Source organism: Stegodyphus dumicola, chromosome 6 (assembly GCF_044657685.1).
Source record: "Stegodyphus dumicola isolate Sdum_Otavi_A_Nest chromosome 6, ASM4465768v1".
NCBI lineage: Eukaryota > Metazoa > Arthropoda > Arachnida > Araneae > Eresidae > Stegodyphus > Stegodyphus dumicola.
The window spans coordinates 192,984,477-193,006,968 of record NC_140773.1 but is presented as its reverse complement, the minus strand read 5'-3'; the positions used below and the strand labels follow the sequence as shown (position 1 = coordinate 193,006,968).

Here is a 22,492-nt window from a genome sequence, read left to right as displayed (position 1 = left end):
GATCAGGTGGCAGTTCATCGTCCCAATCAATTTTGGCAGACCAGATTTCCTGAATCAGACACTTTATTCTTATAGTGAAAGGGCCATAAAATCCGACAGGATCAAAAATACGGCCTGCGGTTTGCAATAGAAAACGTTTTGAGTTGATTGACGAGGAAATGAAATTTGTCAAGTGCTGAGTGTCAAAATAAAAATTATCATTATCCGTATCCCAGTTAATTCCTAACACTTTGATCGGGACAACTTCAGGAGATTCTTGCATCGAAAATTCTTTGCGATGCCAAATATCTTTGAGTTCTTTGGAATTAGTATGCCACTTATGTAGTGACATGCTAGCTTCATTAAAAATGTTCACAATTTCTAAACTTGTTTTCAGGGCTTGTTCTAAATTTTGTTGACCACCAATAATGTCATCAACATACAGGCAGTTCTTTAAGAGTTCTACTGTTTCAGGATATATTTCTGAATATTTTTTAAGGTGATGCTTAATAGTAGCAGCTAGGAGAAAGGGACTAGATTTTACTCCAAACAAAACTCTTGTAAATCTAAAGATTTTCAAACTCTCATTGTTATCATTAGGATCATCTTTCCAAAAGAATCGTGTAACGTCCCTATCTTCTTCATTTAACTCTATCTGTAAGAATGCTTGTGTAATGTCCGCTGTAAAGGCTATCGAATTTTGTCTAAATTTTATCAATAAATCAAAAATATCAGGATATAGGTTCGGACCAGTATATAAACAGTCATTTAGAGAGAGTGTTTTTGGTTTATGGGCTGAAGCATCATAAACTATTCTTAGTTTGCTTGTTGCTCTATCATTTCTGATGACTGCTCTATGAGGTAAATAAAATAGGGTCTTATCATTTTGATTGTCTTCTTGAACTGGTTCAATAATATGTTTTAACTCGTAATCCTTTAAAACCTCTGTGTATTGAACAAACAAAGAGTTATCAATTTTAAATTTGTTACTCAATTTCTTAAATCTTTCAAGTGCTATATCCCTATTATCTTCCATTAAATGTTTTGAATTCGGTTTCCAAGGTAATTTTACTTGGTATCTGCTGTTCTTATACCTGATATCAGATTCGAAAGATTTCATAATTTCTAAATCAACAGTTTTGTCGTTTTGAGTATCACTTTCCAAACCCAAGTTTTCTAGCTTCCAAAACTGTTGTAACTGATCTGATATCAAGTTTTCATTTACAATTACTTTCATAGTTAATAATTCACTATGATCATTATTTACTTTACCCTGCAAACACCACCCAAATAAAGATTCTGTGGCTACTACATTTCTTGAAATTCTTTTAATTTTACCAGTAATTATAGAATAGTAGAAATCTACCCCTATGAGAATATCAATTTTGTCACTTTTTCTACAACAATCTGCTAATTGTAGATTTTGTAAAATTTTATTTTTCTTAGCAAAATTCAAATCTGGAGGAGAGATAACAGTATTGGATATATTTTCGGTTTCAAGAAGCTCAATATATATATTAAGATTAGGATCGTTTACATTTTCTAGTTTTGCTCTAACAACATTAAAGGTTTTTTCTAACGCACTTTTATCACCAAAGGAATAAACAGAAAGTGATTCTTTTCTAACAATCGGAAGTTCCATTTTAGTAGATACATCTTTAGTTATGAAAGATCTCATTGAGCCATTATCAAAAAGAATTCTGACATTTTCAGATTTATCATTATTTCGGATCAATGCAGAAGCCGTTTGTAATAATATTTTATTAGATCTATTTTCATCGGAATTATATGACGAAACAGCGGAAATAACGCTCGAATCCGACGTTTTCTTTTCAGTTTTTCCATTATCTTTTTTCTGATGGAATGAATAACAAATGGCTTTCGAGTGTTTATTAAAGCAGAAGGCACAGTTTATTTTTTGTTTACAATTTTGAATCCGGTGAAACCGACCTAAACATAAAAAACACCGCGATTCACTTTTTAAGATCTCCTTTTTCTTTTCTACACTTAAAATTTCGCAATCCGCAGATTTATGATTTGTGTTCCCGCAGAACAGACACTGCGATTCGGATGACGCCGCTAATAACTCAACTGTAGACGGCTTGCTCGTTATGGCTGGAGAATGTTTATGTTTGAAGGGCAAATGCTTTTCCAATCGCGAATATTTTTCTCTAGAATTATAATTAACAGAAGCCGCGCGTTCTCTACTGAATACTTCGTTCCTCAAAAAGACTAACAAACCTTTTAAATCCCAATTTTCGTCTTTAATTTTTCGGCTATAATCAAGAACGAATTCATTAGGAAGTAATTTCAAAATTAAAGGCGTTAAGAGATTTCCGTAGGTATCAGAGTCTATTTTTAATGCTTCAAGATTTCTTATCTGTACTTCGGCGTGATATAGAAGTTTTCTTAATCCGTTTATATCATTAGGATTTCTAACAGGTGAAGTACTTAAGAGTTGTCCTAAATGCGAATTAATTAAGATGTTCTTTTGACCAAATCTGGAACGTAACAGTTCAAGAGCAGCTTCGTAATTATTTTCGATGAGAGCGAAACCAGAAATAGCTTTGGCGGCTGAGCCACCAAGAAAGCTTTTTAAGTAAATTAATTTTTCTATTTTTGATAAATTCGGATTTTTATCAATCGCATTTTCGAACTGACCTATGAATTCTAACCAATCCGAAGAATCACCGTAAAATTTAGAGATCGTTAATTTTGGAAGACGAGTGAATTTGTTACTTCCGTTTTGCCATTCTGTAACGGTTTCATTAGAAATGTCTCTATTTGCATTGTCCGAATTTTCCAACTTATTCAACTCTTTCAACTTTTTCTTTCCTCTAAACTGCCACACTTGAATTTTCTCTTCATATTCCAAAGCGGATGAGATTTCAAGTTCAAATTCGTCTTCTTCGACTTTTAATTCTCGTTCTATTTCAGCGTCTAAATTGCTCAAGGATTTTGATTTTTCGTTTAACTGGTCTAAAATTTCTTCTAATACATTTACATTTATACTACTATCATCTTTATTCAGTTTTCTTTAATATCTTGGACACTCCGGTCCTCAATACCTTTCGTTTCGATTTCAGTTTAGCAATAAGATCTTCCATATTATATAAAAATAGAAAATACAGGCTTACCTTGGCTGTCTTCGCATAAAATGATATCCAAAATTAAAAAACACAAACTTCTAAATTGGCCAAAGGTTCTCGGCCGATGCGCCATATTACGAAAGGTGGTTCTAATTCTAAATGAAGTGAAATACTTCAACAATCTACAAAAATAATCATTTTATTTACAAAGCAACTTTGATTGCATCGAAGGTTCACTGCTAACTAACTACGTCGCAAACTAAAAACTAACATTCCTTCTCAGAAGCGAAGCGCCCTCTAACGGCGATACATAAATCATTTGGGGGATTTTTCCACAGCATTCTCAAAAAGAGAAAATTTCGATTAACTTTTTCAATAAAAATATTGACAAAACATTAATATCTTCAACGAATGGTTTCAGTAATGGAATTATCATTATAATAAATTTTATCATTCAACTTATGTGAAGTTCATAATAATAATGAATTAAGGAATAATTCTGAACTATTAGAAGCAGTGCTAACTGAAGACGTTAATCAAGGTATAAATAAAGATATAATAAAGCTATAAATTCAAGCAAACAAATATTCACATTTATAAACTTATATGTATCTCAATTAAAGTCATATTAAAATTAAAAACTTTCAGAAATTGTAAAATTTATTTATAATTATATACAAACGTATATTTAAATTTTAACAAACATGTATATACGTAAAAAAGCAAATTTAAAGTTAAAATAATGTGCAAACATATAAAAGATTTAATTTTCGAACTAATCTACAGTATCATTTAAATTCAGATAACATAAGTAAATCAAGTGCAAAACCAAAACATGAAAATAAATTCACCAATTTAGCAAATTACAATTAATCTAAGAATTTTTTTAAAAATGCATAAGTGAATGACTGTTGAGCAGGCAGGAGACAGACTTATCAAGGGAAAGTTGCCTCCAAACCTAACTTTTCAATCATTCAATTCGTGTTTCGTCATTCATGCAAGCAAGGGCAAAAGTCAAAACCAAAAGTAAATACATAGTGAAGAATGTCCAAAAAGAAATACCAACTAAGTGGTACCTTGAGTAATTAGCAATTAAAAATTAAAGGTCTAAAGGAAAATACCAATAATGAAGTATTTTGAGAAATAAGCAATGCAAAGTTTAGTATTAAATTAATTTTTTTAATTAAATTTTCCAGAAAAATTTAGAAACCAATGCATTTTAGAAACCCTTGTCTATAGAAACCTCCCCGACACGAATATGCATATTAATCAAAAAGAAACTGAAAAGGTGCTAGACAAAATTAATATAAACCAATAAGAAACTAAAAAAACTAATTCATAATTTATAAAAAAACAAATATAAACTTAAAAAAATATAATTACATATCTAGAAAATACTTAAATATTACATAAAAAATACTTAAAAGCAAGTAAATAGTAAGTTTTAATTCTAATTTAGCTACCATATAAGCGTTGGGGTTTGCAAAAGTATTTCCTAAGTGATGTAAGTGTGTTCTGCAAATTATATAGATGGCGCTAATGTAAGTAAAGTTGAGTGCCAAGCTACTATCTTTAATATTAAAATATTTAAATAATATAAATCTAGAAAAAATCAAAGAATATCCTAAAAGTATGTAATTCAAGTTTTAATTTTATCTGTCCAACTATTTATGGTAGGGAGTTTAGTAGCTGAACCAATCAAGTGGTTATTGTGAATTAATAAATGTAAATTTGTTTGTAATGTTAAATGTGTGTTCTGTTAGACTAGAAGAGAAACATGCTAATGTGACAATCAAAAGGGTAAAAACAACCTTGTATTTAGCGTAAGTATATTGAAACACTCAATCTATTTCGACGGCAGCTAAAGGTCCCTCCTCATCAGGAGAAAGAAATATCTAGAAAGAAGAAAAATAAAGGGGAAGGAGTCTCAGAAGCTTTATTAACCTATAAGATATTTTCTCTCTCCTTTCTGTATGCCTTCGTGGTGTAACGGTAGCACACTCGACGCGTATTCGAGAGGTCCAAGTTCGAGTCCCGGCGAGAGCACTGCTCAACTTTCACATCTCCTGCTTCAAAAATAAGCTAGTAACTCTACAGTGGCGCTCGAACTAAAAGGTGGTGGATGATGATTCTTCACCAGCACGATTTAGCGATTTGGTTCCCTAATTCCCAGTCGCCTTTTAAAAGGGGCGTATATAAGGTATTTTCTTCCTCCTTTATGCATGCCATCGTGGTGTAAAGGTTAGCACACTAAGGGCGTGTTCGAGAGGTCCAGGGTTCGAGTCTCGGCGAGGGCATTACATATTTTTCACATCTGCTACTTCCAGAACCCTAATGACTCTCCAAACCACAATACCGAACAGAGCACCATGCAGTCTGTGTTTATGTGTACGATACTATGTAATCAAGTACATTTATTCACTTTTATTCAACAGATTTCGAAAAATAAGTGTATTCACACATTGACAGAAATTACAAGCAATAATATATGCACACACATACCTATCTAGAACGTAAAAGTATAAATAAATATACTTTCTTCATTATCTGGAATATAGTATAAACAAACGCTGGTGTTGAGTTTATCGAGTATAAATATTTCCATTATTTAGAAAAAATTCTCTTTATGGTATCCAACTCTTGTAACAAACCTACATCAATACACATTTTTATAAATCGAATAAAATCTGAATACGAATTTTCTATTTTACAGAAGGAAGGTGAGAGGTTATAAACAACATTTAGCATAAACAGCAAATTTTGTTATAAAGCAGCACAGAATTTTAGAAAACGTTTGTATGATGAGAGTTCAAAGAATTATGTGATAGAAACTGCGTCAAAATGGGAAGTTAAACTTTCAAGCATATTTCAATTCTTGACAGACATGGCAGACGATATTAGGTATAGAAGCGGATATCCACTGTAGATATCATTACACATTAGTAAACTGACAAATGAATTCAGACAACGATGCACTATTAAAAGTTGACTCCAAGGTAATCTCCTTCTACCTTCTTATCTCGTATCTCTTTCCCGGCCGAGCGGTAAAGTCGCTGAACAGTGGTAGTTCGGCCCGAGGTTCGAATCCCGCGAACGGGTTGGCTGCATGGGCGTTTTCGTGGTTTTCACCATGTGTAACGTGTATACGAGCCAGTTTCCCTTATAAAGTCCTCCACGAAGGCATCCCTCCCCTTAGGCAGATAGCCCTAGTGTGCTTTGCCATAATTAAATACACCACCGTATCTCTTTCCAATCCAGCTTCAGACATCCTCTCACCTCTCAACCTTCCAGTATGCTTAGTGCATCGTATTTTCACTTCTAGAAGATAAACTAACAATACATATGTATTATTTTGTATTATTTCTACTTTATATGGGCTGTGTGTTCATAATATAATGCTCTAAAAGGTAAGAAACAAAAAGAGCAGAAATACAAAGATAGAAAGATATAGGTAAGAAAAATAGAGCAGAAATTAATGTTTAGCTTGTTTTGTGTTGTTATTTCATGCATCATAAATTGATACATGAATTGATCATAAATTGTTTCTATGAGAACTAAAAGTTTTTCATTATTGTTTCATCGTTTTAATCTGTTTCAGCTTAGGACAAGTTTCATAGAAATACAAACTTCCGTATAAAGGAAAAAATTTTACTTCTTAATAACCTAAAGGCAGTATAAAATAAAAGACATTCCCAAGTGTCTTTATCCTTCTACAATATTTTGTAAAATCTTACACATCTGTTTTAGAGAATTATAAGGTATCTCAGAACAAGTATAAATTTTAAAACAGTTTATTACGAAATTTTTTTACGATAAGTTTATAATTTAAAAACATTTATTGGGATAATTTTTCTCCACAATTTTGTAACTTAAAAAAAGTTTATTGGAAGATTTTTTCCTCTATAATGTTATTATTAAAAGACAGTTTATTATGAGTCCCCTTCATAAACTTATTGTTAAAAATATTTATTACGAGGTCTTTTTTTAATTAATCTTTTTAAGTTTATCATGAGAATTTTTCGCGGTAATCTTATATAAATAATCAAATTTTATTTATCGGTATCTTATTCTAAACTAAAACTGCACTGCTGGAATCATGATACTGAATTCAGCAAAAAGACAAAGTTAGCATCAGTACATATTTTCCAACAATACTTCCGCAAGCGTGAAATATTCTGAATTAAGAATAAGAGGCGCTGAGTGTTGCAAGTTCATATGGAGAAAGATAATTTATGATTACGCTGTTCCCATTTACACAAAGAGAAAGAAAGAAGAGTTTTTCCACATGGTAGGAGGATATCCTGTAAGTAAAAACCCAGCGCAACGTCAGAAAGTAGACAAAGGTAAGAAAAATAGAGCAGAAATTAATTCTAGGTGCTTGATCCAACATCGCGTTAAAATAGCTGGCAATATTCCTACAACTGCTGCTGGGTCGAGATGGCACAAGAAGAACCAGAGAGAACTCGAGCGTGAAAATGAGAAAGAAGATATTACAAGGTGAGACCTATTATATAATTTCGATGTTAAGTTGCTTTGATCTTTATCAATTTGTTTTTAAGAAGTTTATTTGCATTGTTATGAAGTGTTCTGGAACTACAAATTGGAAAGAAACTGTTAAACAACAGCTGTTTAAAAAAGGGGGGAGGGAATGTTACAATATTGTTTATCATCTAATTCACAGCTTTACAGTATTGTTTATAATCTATACCTTGTTTAGCGCTTCAGAATTTAATTTTGTATACTAACGCAAAGTTCATATCCTCATTAATAATAAAAATAATTATTGTAATAATTAAAACACTAATTTCTCAATAACTAAACTAATTTTGTTTATAATAAAATATAATTTGAAAATAACAGTATTTGAAAGTGGTTCATGTATGGTTGTATTTTACTCTCACTGTTGTTTGCAAAGCCTGCATTATTTGATTGTTAGTTTTATACTCAAAGCAATATATAGAAATAGTAAGAAATGTCAGAGCAAATGCCATCCATTTATCACAATCTTTGTGTTTTAATTCCTGTAAGCTGCTTATCTTATATGGGTACAAGAGGAGAACTTTTCGCAAGATTTTCCATACCATCCAAAAATTTAAATCCAACTGTCGGGCTACTTCCCGGTCACTGCTATTACTATTAATGATCCCATGGGTGCCATCAATGACAATCCTGACATCAGTAATCATCTCTGACAATACCGTCCTCTACCAGACTGAACTGCTAAGGATGCTATTTCTTCAAACTTCTGAATTATGCCTTTAAATGCATTAATTCAGCTGTTCTGAACCTTTTGACTAACGCTTACCATCTAAACAAAAATTGAAAAACTTTAGTACCACCATTACATTTTACAATGATTATTTTTCAATTTCTCAGTAGAAATATTAATCAATATTTCTCTCAGTATTATTCAATTTGTCAGTAGAAATATTAAAACAAAATACATTTTGCCATTTGCACAACCTATTGGCTATATTAAATGTACACACCTAAAAATATTAAATTAAAAATTGGTTAACACTTTACTTATCAAAATATAAGTCATGATACTTTATTTCTAAAATTTAGTGTAAAATTTGGGCCTGTTTAAGAGAGATCAATTTCTTTATGTCTGGTTTTATTTCACTTAGCTTTAACCGTAAATTAAGATCCAATTTTCATATTGTTCTGTATTTCTTTTTCAAATAAAATGTGGAAGAAAATACTTATTCACACAAATAGGTTGTGCTAAAAGGCAATAAAAACTTGACAGCTTTATTTTATATACAAATGTTTAACTGTGTAGATACAATAGGGCTAAATTCCTTCCCCCACCTCGCCTACTTCCTAAAATATTTTCTTTTTCACGGAATATTTTTCTCATATCACCATTAGTCCCCCTACTAAATTTGGTGCCATTCCAACTGATAGATCGAGCTACAGATGATTCTGAATTGTGCTATTTTTTTTAAAGGACATAATATACATACACCGTGTCTACCAAAGTCCTTACCCGGTTTCTATTTTGGCAAGCTTTGGTCGCCGACATCTATTTCCAGCTACAAAAAAAAAAAAAAAAAATGTACTAAATGATGCAAATATTCATGTTTTAGGATTTATAAATTTAAAGAAACAAGTATGTAAAATTTAAGAAATCTAACTTTGCATCACACATTCCTCCATTTCCTATATTTATATTTAGAAAAATGTTGTGCGTATTATAAAAAATAAAGCTAAAAGGGTACTACTCCAGTACGATAAAAATGGGCCGAAATATTTGATATCAAAATAGGAAATTATATTTAGGGATAGTGCACAAATTGGAAAGCAAAATGACTGCGTATGTAATTTGTACGTAATTGAAAATAAAATATCAGTTTAAAAAAAAGGTTTCTGATGTTAAGAGATTTAAATTACAAGCATTTCTATGTGCATATATTGTGAAAAATAATTTTTTTTTAGTCCAAAGGGGCTTTGTCCCTGAAGGACTATTGTTTTCGTTTTGCGATTTTGCGTCGGATTCATAAACGTCGGTTCACTTTTCAAACTGTTGCCACAAAATGTTAGAGTCCTGCATTATATTTGAAGAAATTAAATAATGAAAAATCTGCATAAATGATTGTCTATTTCTCGCATTGTGATAAAACAATGGTACATAGAGCCATCGAATTTTGAATGACGAAATCCTACTGCGAATATGGACATCTGAAATCCCAAATTTGGAATTTGTTTTATTATAGATTTTATATTTTGTAAAACTTTAACGAATTTTTGATTTACAAACTCAATGCTTTAAAAGCGAGAAATGGCAACGTTATATAGAAAAAAAATACTTTTATCTCCAGCTCGCGAGACTGTGTATATCGGAAATTCTAAAGATATGCTTAATTTAACATTATTTTGCGATATTGCTCTTGAACTGAATTTTATGGTTTAAGTGCAAAGAACATGATATTTAATAAATAAAGGTAACACTCAAAACGTTAAAAAAACGCCCCTTTGGACGTAATTTAAAATCTGAAACATTTCAGATTTTTTTTTTTTTTTTTTTTTTTTTTTTTTTTTTTAAGTCCAAAGGGGCAGTTTGCCCAGAAGGACTATTAATTTCATTTTGGTATTTTGCGTTGTTTCACTTTTCAAACTGTTGCCACCAAATATTATCGCACTGTATTATATTTAAAGAAATTAAATAATGAAGAATTTGCATAAATGAATGTACGTTTTTCGCATTGTAATTAAACAACGGTGCTTAGAACCATCAAATTTTGAATAATATAATCCTCCTCGAATATGGGCATCTGGAATCCCAAATTTGAAATTTGGAATTTGTTTCATTATCGAATTAATATTATGCAAAACTTTCATGAAACGAATTTTTGATTAATAAACTCAAGGATTTCAAAGTGAGCAATGGCAACGTTGTACAGAAAAAAACATTTTTATCTCCAGCGTGCGAGATTGTGTATCGGAAATTCTGAAGATATGCTCATTTTAAAATTATTTTGCGATAGTGCTCTTGAACTGAATTTTATGGTTTAAGGTATCCGACCACGTTCGGAGCACTGTTTTTCAAAAAAGCAGTATAGCTATACTATAAACACATTTTCTCTTCTATTATCTACAGAGATTAATTATGGAATATCAAAATTTAATATATTCTATTATTATCCTGCAAAAAATATTAAATTTACGTGAAATTTTAAGCACATTTTAAAACAATTTGAAACATTCTATATGAAAAAATATTAAAGTTATATTAAAAAAAGTCATATAATAATAAATTATATGCTTTTATCTAGGGAATGAAATAGGATTTAAAAAAATCTCAAATAGTAAAAAAATTTCAGAATTTTGAAATTTTTTATGAGATTTTCGATAAATTCACGGTTTCATTATTTGAATAACAGACCACAATTTCAAAAATATTTAATATATAAATATTCTGGTATGTCATTCCCTAGATAACTATATATAGATTAAGCATAAAAAGTTTCACAAAAATTAAATAATAATAACTTGATTTATCGTGCACCAAGTGAGCCAGTTTTTAGAAAAAATAGATTTTGAGAAAAATGCATTTAAAGTTTCAAGTGCTTTATTTTTATTATTAAGTCTATCAGGTTCTGTGTTCCTCCTTACTTGCTTTGGGAACATCAAATGACCTGACTCGGAACAGGGAGCTTACTAAAGCTATGTTCAATAAATGTGGGAAGTATACAGTACCACACAAGAAGGGTATACGAAACCCTTGTAGGGCTTATATTTATTTTAACTAACATTTATTTTAAGTTTAAACTATCTTTCCTGTCAAGCCTTACTTTCCCCTGGAACTGCCAATGCCAGAGTATGTAAATTTTAGTAGAACGCGCAAGGATTCAAATTATCAGCGGAAGTATTCTGAGTTAAATAGAAAGGAAACGAGTTCGAGGTGTGCTGTTCTTACTTCACGAGCGCGGAGGTAGTTAGCCAGAAATTGAAGAACCCCGCGTTTCGGCCTGTGTGCTTGCCTGGAAGAATTGGTAATCGTTCAAGTGATCTTCAAGTTTGCTGAATTAGCAGCGGTATTGTAAAAGGCGGTGAGGTTAGTTACTTTTAGAGAGCCTCGTAGTTAGAGTCTTGTCTTTAGTTTCTTTTCAGGTTATTATATTTATTTTACAGCCGAGTTGGCGTAGTTTGTGAGCGTCAAGAGCACGCACTTGTTATTTATTACGTTGAATAAAAAGGGACTTAAACCCTTAACAAGACTCTGTCATTTATCCAGTTTCAACAGTCACCTCTTGGTTGCGTGCAAGTTGGAGGCGCGAAACGCTACATTGGCGCCCGAACACTTATCGAACTGAAATGGCCGAAAATTGAATGGAAGCCGCTGGACAACACCAAGAAATGACAAGCCAATTGGAAGGATTTGGATACCTGGTCCAGACTTTGAGAGCGTCAATCAAGCCAAACGTCAATTTCGACGGAAAAAATTCGGTGGCGATATTTCTAGAAGGCCTAGAAAATCACTTTCAGCTCAACCCTGTGCCTGAAAGACAAAAAGTTGCCATCGCCACATCCGCACTAAGAGGACAGGCCGCGCTATGGTGGAGGAATATAGGCAAATTTTTATTAGGGGAATTTGGAAGCCAGACATATACATTTGAAAATTTCAAAAAATCGTTAGTAAAGGCCTTCCCCATAGTGAAAGATCGAGCAAGGCTGGAAGCCGAACTATATAGTTTCTATCAACGGGATATAGAAGAATTGACGGACTTTATTCTACGAAAAATTAAGCTGACGGATATGCTGTATGGTAAGAAACCCGATGCGGAGATTATTGAAATAATCTTACCAAGATTGTTACCCGCTATTCAAGACTACTTGGAAATTAGAAACCAAGCACATTGCAGGAGCTCTTCGAATTCGCGGTGAAGTTTCAAAATCGCAGAATAGCGGAAAAAGCTAGAGGGGCAACGTATTCTCAAAGTACCCGAAGGAAATCTTCAAATGAGGAAACCAAAATTGGAAATCGCTCTTATGGGGGAAAGAGCTATCAAGCTAACTCATCGAAACTCGAAGGTCAAGGCCCAAAAAAAAAATTCGAAAATAAACATCCGCGTACCCAGAAGGCACAAATTGAAAGGAAAGCTTTAAACGAGTAGAGGGACCTGTGAAAGGGAGGGTCCAGACCCCGGAAGTTTTAAAAAAACCCTCAAAAAGACATTTAAATACGGTCATCGTAAAAAACTCACATCTACCAATTATACAAGTCCTGGTTGGCGATGTACCAGTAGAAGCCCTCATCGATACAGGAGCAGAAGGAAATTTTATGAGTGAAAATTTCTTCAAAAAGAATTTTTATACGGTACGATTATTTAAAACCAAAAATACGGAAATTATAGCGGCGCAAGGAAAAACATGTCACTGCATCGAGAAATTATCATTAAACATACAGGTAAAAGAGGAAAGCCTCAAAGTATTAATTTTTGTAGTGAAGAATCTGCAAAATCCTCTTATTTTAGGTATGGAGTTTTTAAGGGCCGCGAGGGCCAAATTGAATTTTCAAGACAGTTCCGTGGTGCTGGAGATGGACCAGAGGGTGGTGGAACCTGTGCAGAAACCGCAAGTGGACCTTAGCCATCTGAATGACCATGAAAGGCAAGCCATCCAGCAAGTGGTGAGTAATTTTTCTAACTTGTTTTCAGAAAAGCCGGGAAATTGTCAATTAGTTACGCATAAGATACAATTAACTGCCGAAAAACCTTGTAGGACTAAACCTTATCGGTACGACAAACAAAAAGATGTAATCATTGAAGAACATATTCAGGAGATGTTAAAGAATAAAATAATAACGCCCATAAATAGTGAGTACGCGAGTCCAGTCGTACTATGTAGGAAAAAGAACGAGTTTCCTCCTTCGGATAAAAGGGCTTGGAGGTTTGCTATCGATTACAGAAAACTAAATAGTATTACTAAATTCCCAGTTTACCCTTTGCCGGTTATAGAGGAAATTATTAGACAGATGAAATCGACAAGATACATGTCTACTTTGGAATTAACGTCTGGCTACTATCAAATAGCTATGAGACCCGAAGACGTACATAAAACCGCATTTATAACAAAATCGAGCACTTATGCATTTTTACGCATGCCCTTTAGGTTGTGTGGGGCACCATCAATATTCCAGAGAGCTATGGGCATTGTTCTAAAGCCTGTCCTAGGAAAATCAACTTTAATTTATCTAGATGATATAATTATAACGAGTAGTACGTTGGAATAACACATTAATGATCTAGAACAAGTTTTTAAATTATTAAAAGAGGCCGGTCTTACAATTAACGCCTCAAAATGCAAGTTCGCAACTAAAGAACTTAAATATCTCGGTTATAAAATTTCGCAAAAGGGTATAGAAACGCAAGATTCAAAAATAAAAGCCATCAAGAATTTTCCACCGCCCAACACCGCCAAGAAACTTTCTTCTTTCCTTGGGTTATGTTCTTACTATCGGTCTTTCATAAAAGATTTCGCTAATATTTTTGAACCACTCTTAGTAATCAAAAGAAAGAGAGGTAAATTTACGTGGACAGCGGAAGCAAATACAGCTATTGAAAGATTAAAAGAAGCGCTCATCAATGCCCCTGTTTTAAAATTCCCGGAGGGGGACGAAAACCTGGAAATTGCAGCAGATGCGTCAGACTATGCGGTGGGTGCGGTTCTTATGCAAAATAGCCATCCTCTGGCATTTTTTAGTAAAACGTTGAATCAGACACAAAGGAATTATACAGCTACAGAAAGAGAAACATTAGCCGTATTAATGGCTGTACACAAATTTCGAGTTTATTTCGGCAAAGCGCCAGTAACAGTCTTTTCGGATCATGCGGCTGTTGGTAGACTTTACTCGGGAAAAAACCTAACGCCCAGGTTAATAAGATGGGCTTTAAAAGTCCAAGAATATAATATCAGAATAAAATATAAACCGGGTAAGAAAAACAATGTAGCTGACGCACTTTCTCGTATAAAACTGAACGATGAAGGAAATGAACTTAAATGCGCTGTGTTAACTTCAAACATTTTAGATTCTAGAGATACGATTATCACTGAACTGAAAGCTGATCCTGAATTTGGAAATATCTATGCATATTTGAAAGACCCCGAAAGCTTTGAGCACACAGATATCGATGCGGTAAGAAATAGAGCAGAAAACTATGAAATAATAGATAATTTATTATTTTATAGGAAAACAACAAACGAAAATCTTGAGTACAAACCAGTCATCCCAGCCTCGCTTCGATTAAGCATTTTGAAGGAATTACACGACGCGAAAACAGCGGGTCATTTAGGGGTCAGAAAGACTTTAAAAAGGGTACGCGAGGCGGTATATTTCCCGCAATTATACAAAATAGTAACGACGTATGTCAGGTCCTGCAATCAATGTCAGTTAATAAATGATATTAATTACAGCGCGGCCGGGTACTTAAATAGCATTCGCGCTACATTTCCGAATGAAATTTTAGGCATAGATATTCTTGGTCCCTTTCCCCAGAGCGAGTTAAATAAAAATCGTTTTCTTTTAGTAATAGTAGATCATTTTTCAAAATGGACAGAAATTGTTCCACTTAAACGCGCGTCAGCCAAAACAGTCGCAGATGCATTCTTACACAGATACATTTTAAAATACGGTGCACCGATAAAAGTCATTAGCGATAACGGAAAACAATTCAATTGTCAAATATTTGAAAACATATGCAATGGACTTGGCATACGCCATATCAAAATGGTTCCGTATAGACCACAGGCAAACATAGCAGAAAGAGTGAATAAAAACATAGTAAAAATAATTCGCAGTTACGTGAGCACACATCACAAGCGCTGGGATGGCTACATAAATGAATTAGCTTATGCTTTAAGAACGGCAAATCACGATACTACGGGAAAAACCCCAGCAGAATTATTTTTAGGCAGAAAGTTAATTACGCCTTTAGATAAATTATTCTTTGTGCAACAAAGAGAGCAAGAGTTTAAACAGAAAGATGTGCAAAAACTGATTGATCAGGCGCTTAAAAGCTCGGATACGGCAAGAAATAAGCAAAAAGCATATTATGATAGAAAACGCCGTGAAGCAGATTTTAAAGTTGGGGATAAAGTATTGAAGCGGAAATTTTCTTTATCAAATGCCCCAGACAATTTTACGGCAAAGCTAGCTCCAAAATTTGAAGGCCCCTATGTAATTCAGGAAATCAAAGGTGTCGTATTATATCTTAAGAACGAGAGAGGGGAGATCTGTAAAGCAAGTCCCGACCAGGTGAAAAAATACTATAATCCAAATGATTTTGAAATCCTTAAAAGTTTCTAGCAGGACTCAAGTCTAAACGAATCGCATAAACGTAGAAGGTCCAGAAATAACAACAACTGTTCCACCACCCAAGAAGCAGAGAACTGAAGAGAGACCTAGCCCTTCTACAACCCGGACGACGGTACCAAAAAGAAAAAATAGAAACTTTCAAACTCCAGCATTTAAGAAAAACAAGAAGGCAGATGCACCGCGTAAAGAAACCGTGGTAAAGAGCAAAACACCACATACAATGTATCGCAGGAGAAATTATACATCAAGGAGAACGCGCCCAGGGCCAGAGAGTCAGGTGCCAGCAAGGCCGCCGTTCCGGAAACTGAAACGGCAGCAGGAGGAACAAAAATACCAGGAACAACAGAAGAAATTCAAGAAGGACTCCAGACCGGAGGACGTCAAGACCAGCCGGCCCATGGAAAAACGGAAACGACAACAACCCGACGATTACTCCGCCAAGAGGCCAGCATGCAGAGGACGCAAAAGAAAATCTAATGTGGACGACACTCGGAGGTCAGTAAGGAGAAGATTGACGTCCATGAAACCTATAACTTGGGAACAATATTGCCAGAAAAGAATGACGGAGTTTCAAGCATCGAAAACTCAAAGATAAGTTAAAATCTTCTATAAATTTTTTTTTTCTCTTTTGTTCCAAAATGTTATGCAGAAGTACGAAGTTCTATGTTTTGACGAAAGTCAATATGTCTCGGTTGAGACTTAGTTTTGTTTTACTTTATTTAGCTAAGGCAAAAGTATTATTTTCTTTAAGTATAAAATCTATGAACAAGCAGTTTCTGTTGGTCGAAAGACTAATTCTGTTATGTTAAAGCCAAAATTTGGCCGATGATAAAAATAACTTCGTATTCTTGTATTAATAAGAACTTCAGTTTCAGTGCCGCCAGCTTGGCGAAGAATGAGTAAAGTAAAAATTTATCTTTCTCTTATTCATTTTATGGTAAATTGTAAAAATTATATGTATTAGAATTTTGTAAATATACGTAAATACTTGAAAGTTATGTAAAAGTAGAATTTAGTCTAGAAGTATAAAATTTTAGATGCTAAAAGTAAATGCTCAAAAGTAATGAATTAAAAATTTAAGTATTAAACTGTAGATAAAGTCATGCTTTAGAGCGAAAGCCTGCATGTTTAAAGATGAATGAGGGGGAAGTTAGAATGAATATGTTTTGTAGGGTTCTCAACCTACACTTGAATTTTTAAGAATGTTAAAGTAGCTCATCGAGTTGTAGAATGTCGAGTAAGGTGTGTCTATTTGGTCGTTGAATTCTAACAAATCATGGTGGTTAGGGGAAGTGTTGTAAGACTAAAACACGAATATTCCCGTTTGACACCACACATGGTGGAGAGCCAGGGTAAAGTTAAATTAATGCTTGAAAAATTGAATGAATGTGAATTAAGCAATAACTAAGGAAAACGAATCGTTTAAAAACAAAAATTTATTGTGTCAAGAAAGTGTAAATTATAATGTATTTAGAAAGATACTGATACTTATTCCTTCCAGATGCTGGAAGGAAAAGACCAAGATTGATTGATGAAGTCCAGGAAAAGTTGCTGTAAGAAGAGAGAGTTATAAGTATACACAGAAATTTAGTATACAATTTGTTACATAAGATTTTTTTTGTGTAAACGAGGTTCTCGAGAGTTAGTTTAGAATTATAGAAACTTACAATAGGTCGTTTGTAGGACCTGCTTCCAAGTTTTACAAATTCTGGCAGCGGCAAATGTAGGGTTTATATTTATTTTAACTAACATTTATTTTAAGTTTAAACTATCTTTCCTGTCAAGCCTTACTTTCCCCTGGAACTGCCAATGCCAGAGTATGTAAATTTTAGTAGAACGCGCAAGGATTCAAATTATCAGCGGAAGTATTCTGAGTTAAATAGAAAGGAAACGAGTTCGAGGTGTGCTGTTCTTACTTCACGAGCGCGGAGGTAGTTAGCCAGAAATTGAAGAACCCCGCGTTTCGGCCTGTGTGCTTGCCTGGAAGAATTGGTAATCATTCAAGTGATCTTCAAGTTTGCTGAATTAGCAGCGGTATTGTAAAACGCGATGAGGTTAGTTACTTTTAGAGAGCCTCGTAGTTAGAGTCTTGTCTTTAGTTTCTTTTCAGGTTATTATTTTTATTTTACAGCCGAGTTGGCGTAGTTTGTGAGCGTCAAGAGCACGCACTTGTAATTTATTACGTTGAATAAAAAGGGACTTAAACCCTTAACAAGACTCTGTCATTTATCCAGTTTCAACAGCCACCTCTTGGTTGCGTGCAAGTTGGAGGCGCGCAATGCTACACCCTTTATTTTTCTCTCTTTACAATGATTTCCGGACTTCGGAATACAGAGACCAACCACTTGTGGTCTGAACGTAAGAGTATAAAAATATTAACTAAACTCTAACTAAACTAACTTTGGATTAATAAACAAGTGCCTACTTGAAGATTGGCCGTATATTAACAGAAAGGCCGTATGTAGTACAGAGAACTGTTAATACTACGATACGTTTAAAATTATCAAGAGGATTAAACCTCTGGCCTTGAAGGCAACCAGCAACCGAGTAAAACTGCTATGGCAAGCGGCCTGCTTCTAATAGCTCCTTCCTCTCTCTTGCTTGGCAAAAAGCCACAACTTAAGTACTTGGCGTTCGCAAGACAAATTTGCATAAATAAGTTAAAGCTTTTAATTCTGGCCGGAAGTAGAAAATAAGAAGTGATAGTAAAGATTTAAAATAAAATAAACGTTAGTAAAACTTAAGATCCTTACAAGTCTTTACCCAAATACCTAAAACTCCCCATATCTATAGCTTATACCTTCCGGTTGTTCAACTTTATCTGTTTTTTCTCTTTATATTCAGCCTATTTGTTTTTGTGCCAATTTTTACTCTGGGTAGTGAGTGATATTTTGATTTCCTTAATCGCTCCATGTCGAGCTTACTAAATCTCTCAACTGCATATTCACGATGTTGCATACCTGTATAATTTAAATTATCTAGTAAGCCTAAAAGCCCTCTGTTAAAGTGTATAACAGTTATATATGCCCCCATTTTAAGAGTTTGTAATTCCACAATGGCAACCATTGGTATAAATTTCCAAAAAATGTCATTAAAATTTTGTTTGCATTTCGTGTCTTTTTTTATAAGCACTTTTAAAAGAGCTTCTGCTCACATAGTTTTATATACACTCTGAAGAATATTAATTACATTCTTTGGCCCAGTCTTTGGATTTGTTTGTGTACACTCTTCTAACTGATACAACTCGCTGATATTTACAAAAAATGTCTGGTCCATCTGGGCACTGACTATGTATAAGTAGTTTTGCACGAGAGAAAGTGTGAAAAAATGGAGCCATTACAGCACTTTCCATTCATTGTTCCTGATTCTAATTCCATTTTAAAGTTTGTCAATAAAAACATCATTAGTGAGCGCCGTTGACCCCTCCATCAAGATATTTTTGTTTTCCCTTCAATTTTCTAACTCTGGAACGGGGCTTCTGAATATGACTTACGTATTCATATTTAGTGACAGTACTTAAGTATAAATATTTACGTCACAAATCACTTTCAAAAATATCTCCTGCCGATGAGAAACATTTTACTTTTAGTTCACTCGATGGAAATTGCGTTATTAATATTATTCTGTATTTCCTTCGCAACACGTTTCAGAAATTTGTTCCTTACGCATTTTCGTTTACAAACACACGACTTCGATTTTTTATGACCCTTTATTATGCTTTTAAGTAGAATATTTTTAAAAATAATCAAAGACTAAGATATATCTAATTGCAGTATGCAATGTGTCGAATCAAATCAAACTCATATGCTAGTGAGGACATAACGCGTTCCATAGGTAATTAATAAAAATATTGCATTTTATTGGAAATAATTTCATGTTGCTGAACAGACTACAGATAAGATTCTATAAATTCCCTCTCTTTAAAAGTCTTTACATTACATTTCAAAGACAACAAATTATTTATGTCCATTTCTAGCTCTTTTCAACCCTTTGAATGGCACTTTCGGTGATTTAAATGCCCATTTCCGGTTTTTGCGTCTTTAGAAAATCCTTAATATCTTGATTTCTAATTAACGTATAAACAAACGCATACCAGTTTTGGAAAACTAAATAAACAGTCTAGCCAATGAACGAATAAAAGAAAATTGCCATTTTTTGCCAAAATTGGCCTTTTCAACGTGTTCGGATACCTTAAGTGCAAAGAATCTGATATTTAATAAATAAAGGTAACAGACAAAATGTTAAAAAAACGCCCCTTTGGACGCTATTTAAAATCTGAATCCCCCTTCATATTTTTTTTTTTTTTTTTAAAGTGGAGATCTTGTAAAATTTGTACTCAAGAACACAATGGCAGATTTCCGCATTGGCACGTAGTTAACTCCTAAAATCATTTGAATTCATTAACCATACAAAATGTTTGCATTTCGATGATTTTTTTGTACTATTATCAGATGAGGATTCTAAAGCAGTACTTCTTAAATTTTTTCCACTCATGAGCCCCCTTTTATCAGTCAAATGTTTTCTTGAGCCCAGATATTAAATATAAAATAAAGGTATGCAAATGAATTTTTCTCATAAATAATTTATTTCTTTGGTAAACAGTACACATATCAAAAGGATTGGTTTTAAAACTTATTTAGTACCCAAATGTTAATGAAAAAATTAATCTTTTATTTAGACGGCTGTGCTTGTTTTTTTCTGCATAATAAATTAAATCTTAGTCGAGTATTTGACACCGCTGATCGTGTTTTCAAAGTTTTTCAGTATTGAATATTATCTGGATTTAATAAGCGTTAAAGCTGAAAAAGTTGTTTCATGTAAGTATGGAGTACTGAATTTCAGAAAAACATTGAAAGCATTTCAGAAATTATGCTAAACTGAAGTCTTTCTGTGATACAGAATTTCTGTGATTTCTGTGGAAATTCAAGTGTGGATTTCTGTAAAGTATTTGCCATTCTAAACCTTCAGTTAAAAAAAAATCGTCGACTTTACATGTCCCCTCTTCCATGTTCTTCCAAAGAACAATTCTTTATTAATATTTTTTATAAATGTATCTGACATATACTAACAACTGAGAAATTTTGGGAAATATCAGTTGTTTCGCCCAACTGAATTGCTAATTTTGGGCTTTCTTTTAGTCTAGTAATAAACTGCTTGAATCAATCTTTGCTAATTTAAAAAAATCTGTTGGCTGCAGTGTGGCTTCGCAAAGGAATTTTCAAAATTTCATCGATCTATTTGAATCCGTAAAGTATATTTTACCATTTTAATAGCATCAGGTAATGCAAGATCTTCTTCAGTGGTGTATGGCCACTTATTTTTAAAAATTAGATATGAAACTTCGTACAACGCGAGTAAATATTCTTTACTATCAGCCCTAAATTTTTCAATTTTTTTAATATTTTTAATTTGAAGATTTTTATCAGTCATTCTATATATTCTTTTGTTTTTTTGGCGTACGAAGGATGCTTGGATTGAAAAATCCTTTTTAATTTTGACGGATTCATACTCTCTATAGCTAAAACATTACTGAAAATTAAACAAAGAGGTACCGAAAAATGTAACGTATGCCAAAAATATCTGCCCCTATGATAAATCTGCTGGGTCCAAACCACGCTCCAATATGCTAGTTTGTTGATTTTATGTGATTTCATAAAATAAGTGTAAATTCAAGCGCATCACTCATTTCAGAATAAAATATTGTGATTTGCTGTCATACGTATAGTCTTGAAGCAAAATTTTTGTATCTTCTTTTGCAGATTGGTCAACATGAGACAACTGTATATTGTTTTCTTGCTGATGGTACTTCAGATGAACTTACACAGTACATATGGAGCAGCTGCATATCCTAATACAGCTAATACGCTACTTCAGATAGCTTTGGATCCCGTGTACTGGCTTACAACATTTCATAACCTGGATCTCAGTCGGCAAGTTCGCTCTCGATGGTTTAAGATTTTACCTCAAGTCATTTCTGGAAGACTGCAATTTGCGCGAATGCCAAGATGGACTCAAAATAAATACTTAGCGTAAGAATACGGTTGTTTCTTGACATCAGTCTCACAGTGCTAATGCTAAATTCTTATTGTAGGAGATGTGGATATTGAAAAGAAAAATGCATAATGAAGTTTCATACAGTATTTGTTTCCGAAATAAAACTCTTTATAATCGAATTTAAGATACCTTTGTTGTTTTTAATGCCATAGATCTAAAATATAGAAAAAATATATAAATGCATACTACAGTTTAAATACAATCAGCATACAAAGTAAATTTTATCGAAATATTAGGATTTTTTTGGAAAACAGTTTCCATTATTATACGCATTATTCCTCAAAATTTCTTTTACTGATTTTCTTAAGATTTAATTAATTTTTTTCTGAAATAAGTTTCTCTTAGATTTTTTTCTTACTTTCAGTCTTTAGTTACTGAGTGTGACTCCACTGAATAATTACAAACAAAATAATCCTCTGCCTCTTACTCAAAAGATTTTAAAAAAATTATTGTTTATTATTTTAGTAGTTAAAATGTGCTTCACAAAGAACAATTCAGTTTCCAGAGGTCACATTTAGAAAAAGAGTCCTTTACGTCAGAAAATTTCTTC

The 22,492-nt window shown here is 33.2% G+C and overlaps 1 protein-coding gene across 1 annotated transcript; it reads left to right on the top strand.

The window, feature by feature from the left end:
- The first annotated feature begins 7,330 nt into the window (after positions 1-7,330).
- LOC146996919 (uncharacterized) lies at positions 7,331-22,061 on the top strand. The gene is made up of 2 exons (XM_085819298.1): positions 7,331-7,565; positions 21,648-22,061. The coding sequence occupies exons 1-2, from the start codon at positions 7,354-7,356 to the stop codon at positions 21,919-21,921; spliced, it is 486 nt and encodes a 161-aa protein (XP_085675424.1). The 5' UTR covers positions 7,331-7,353; the 3' UTR covers positions 21,922-22,061.
- Positions 22,062-22,492: the final 431 nt, after the last annotated feature.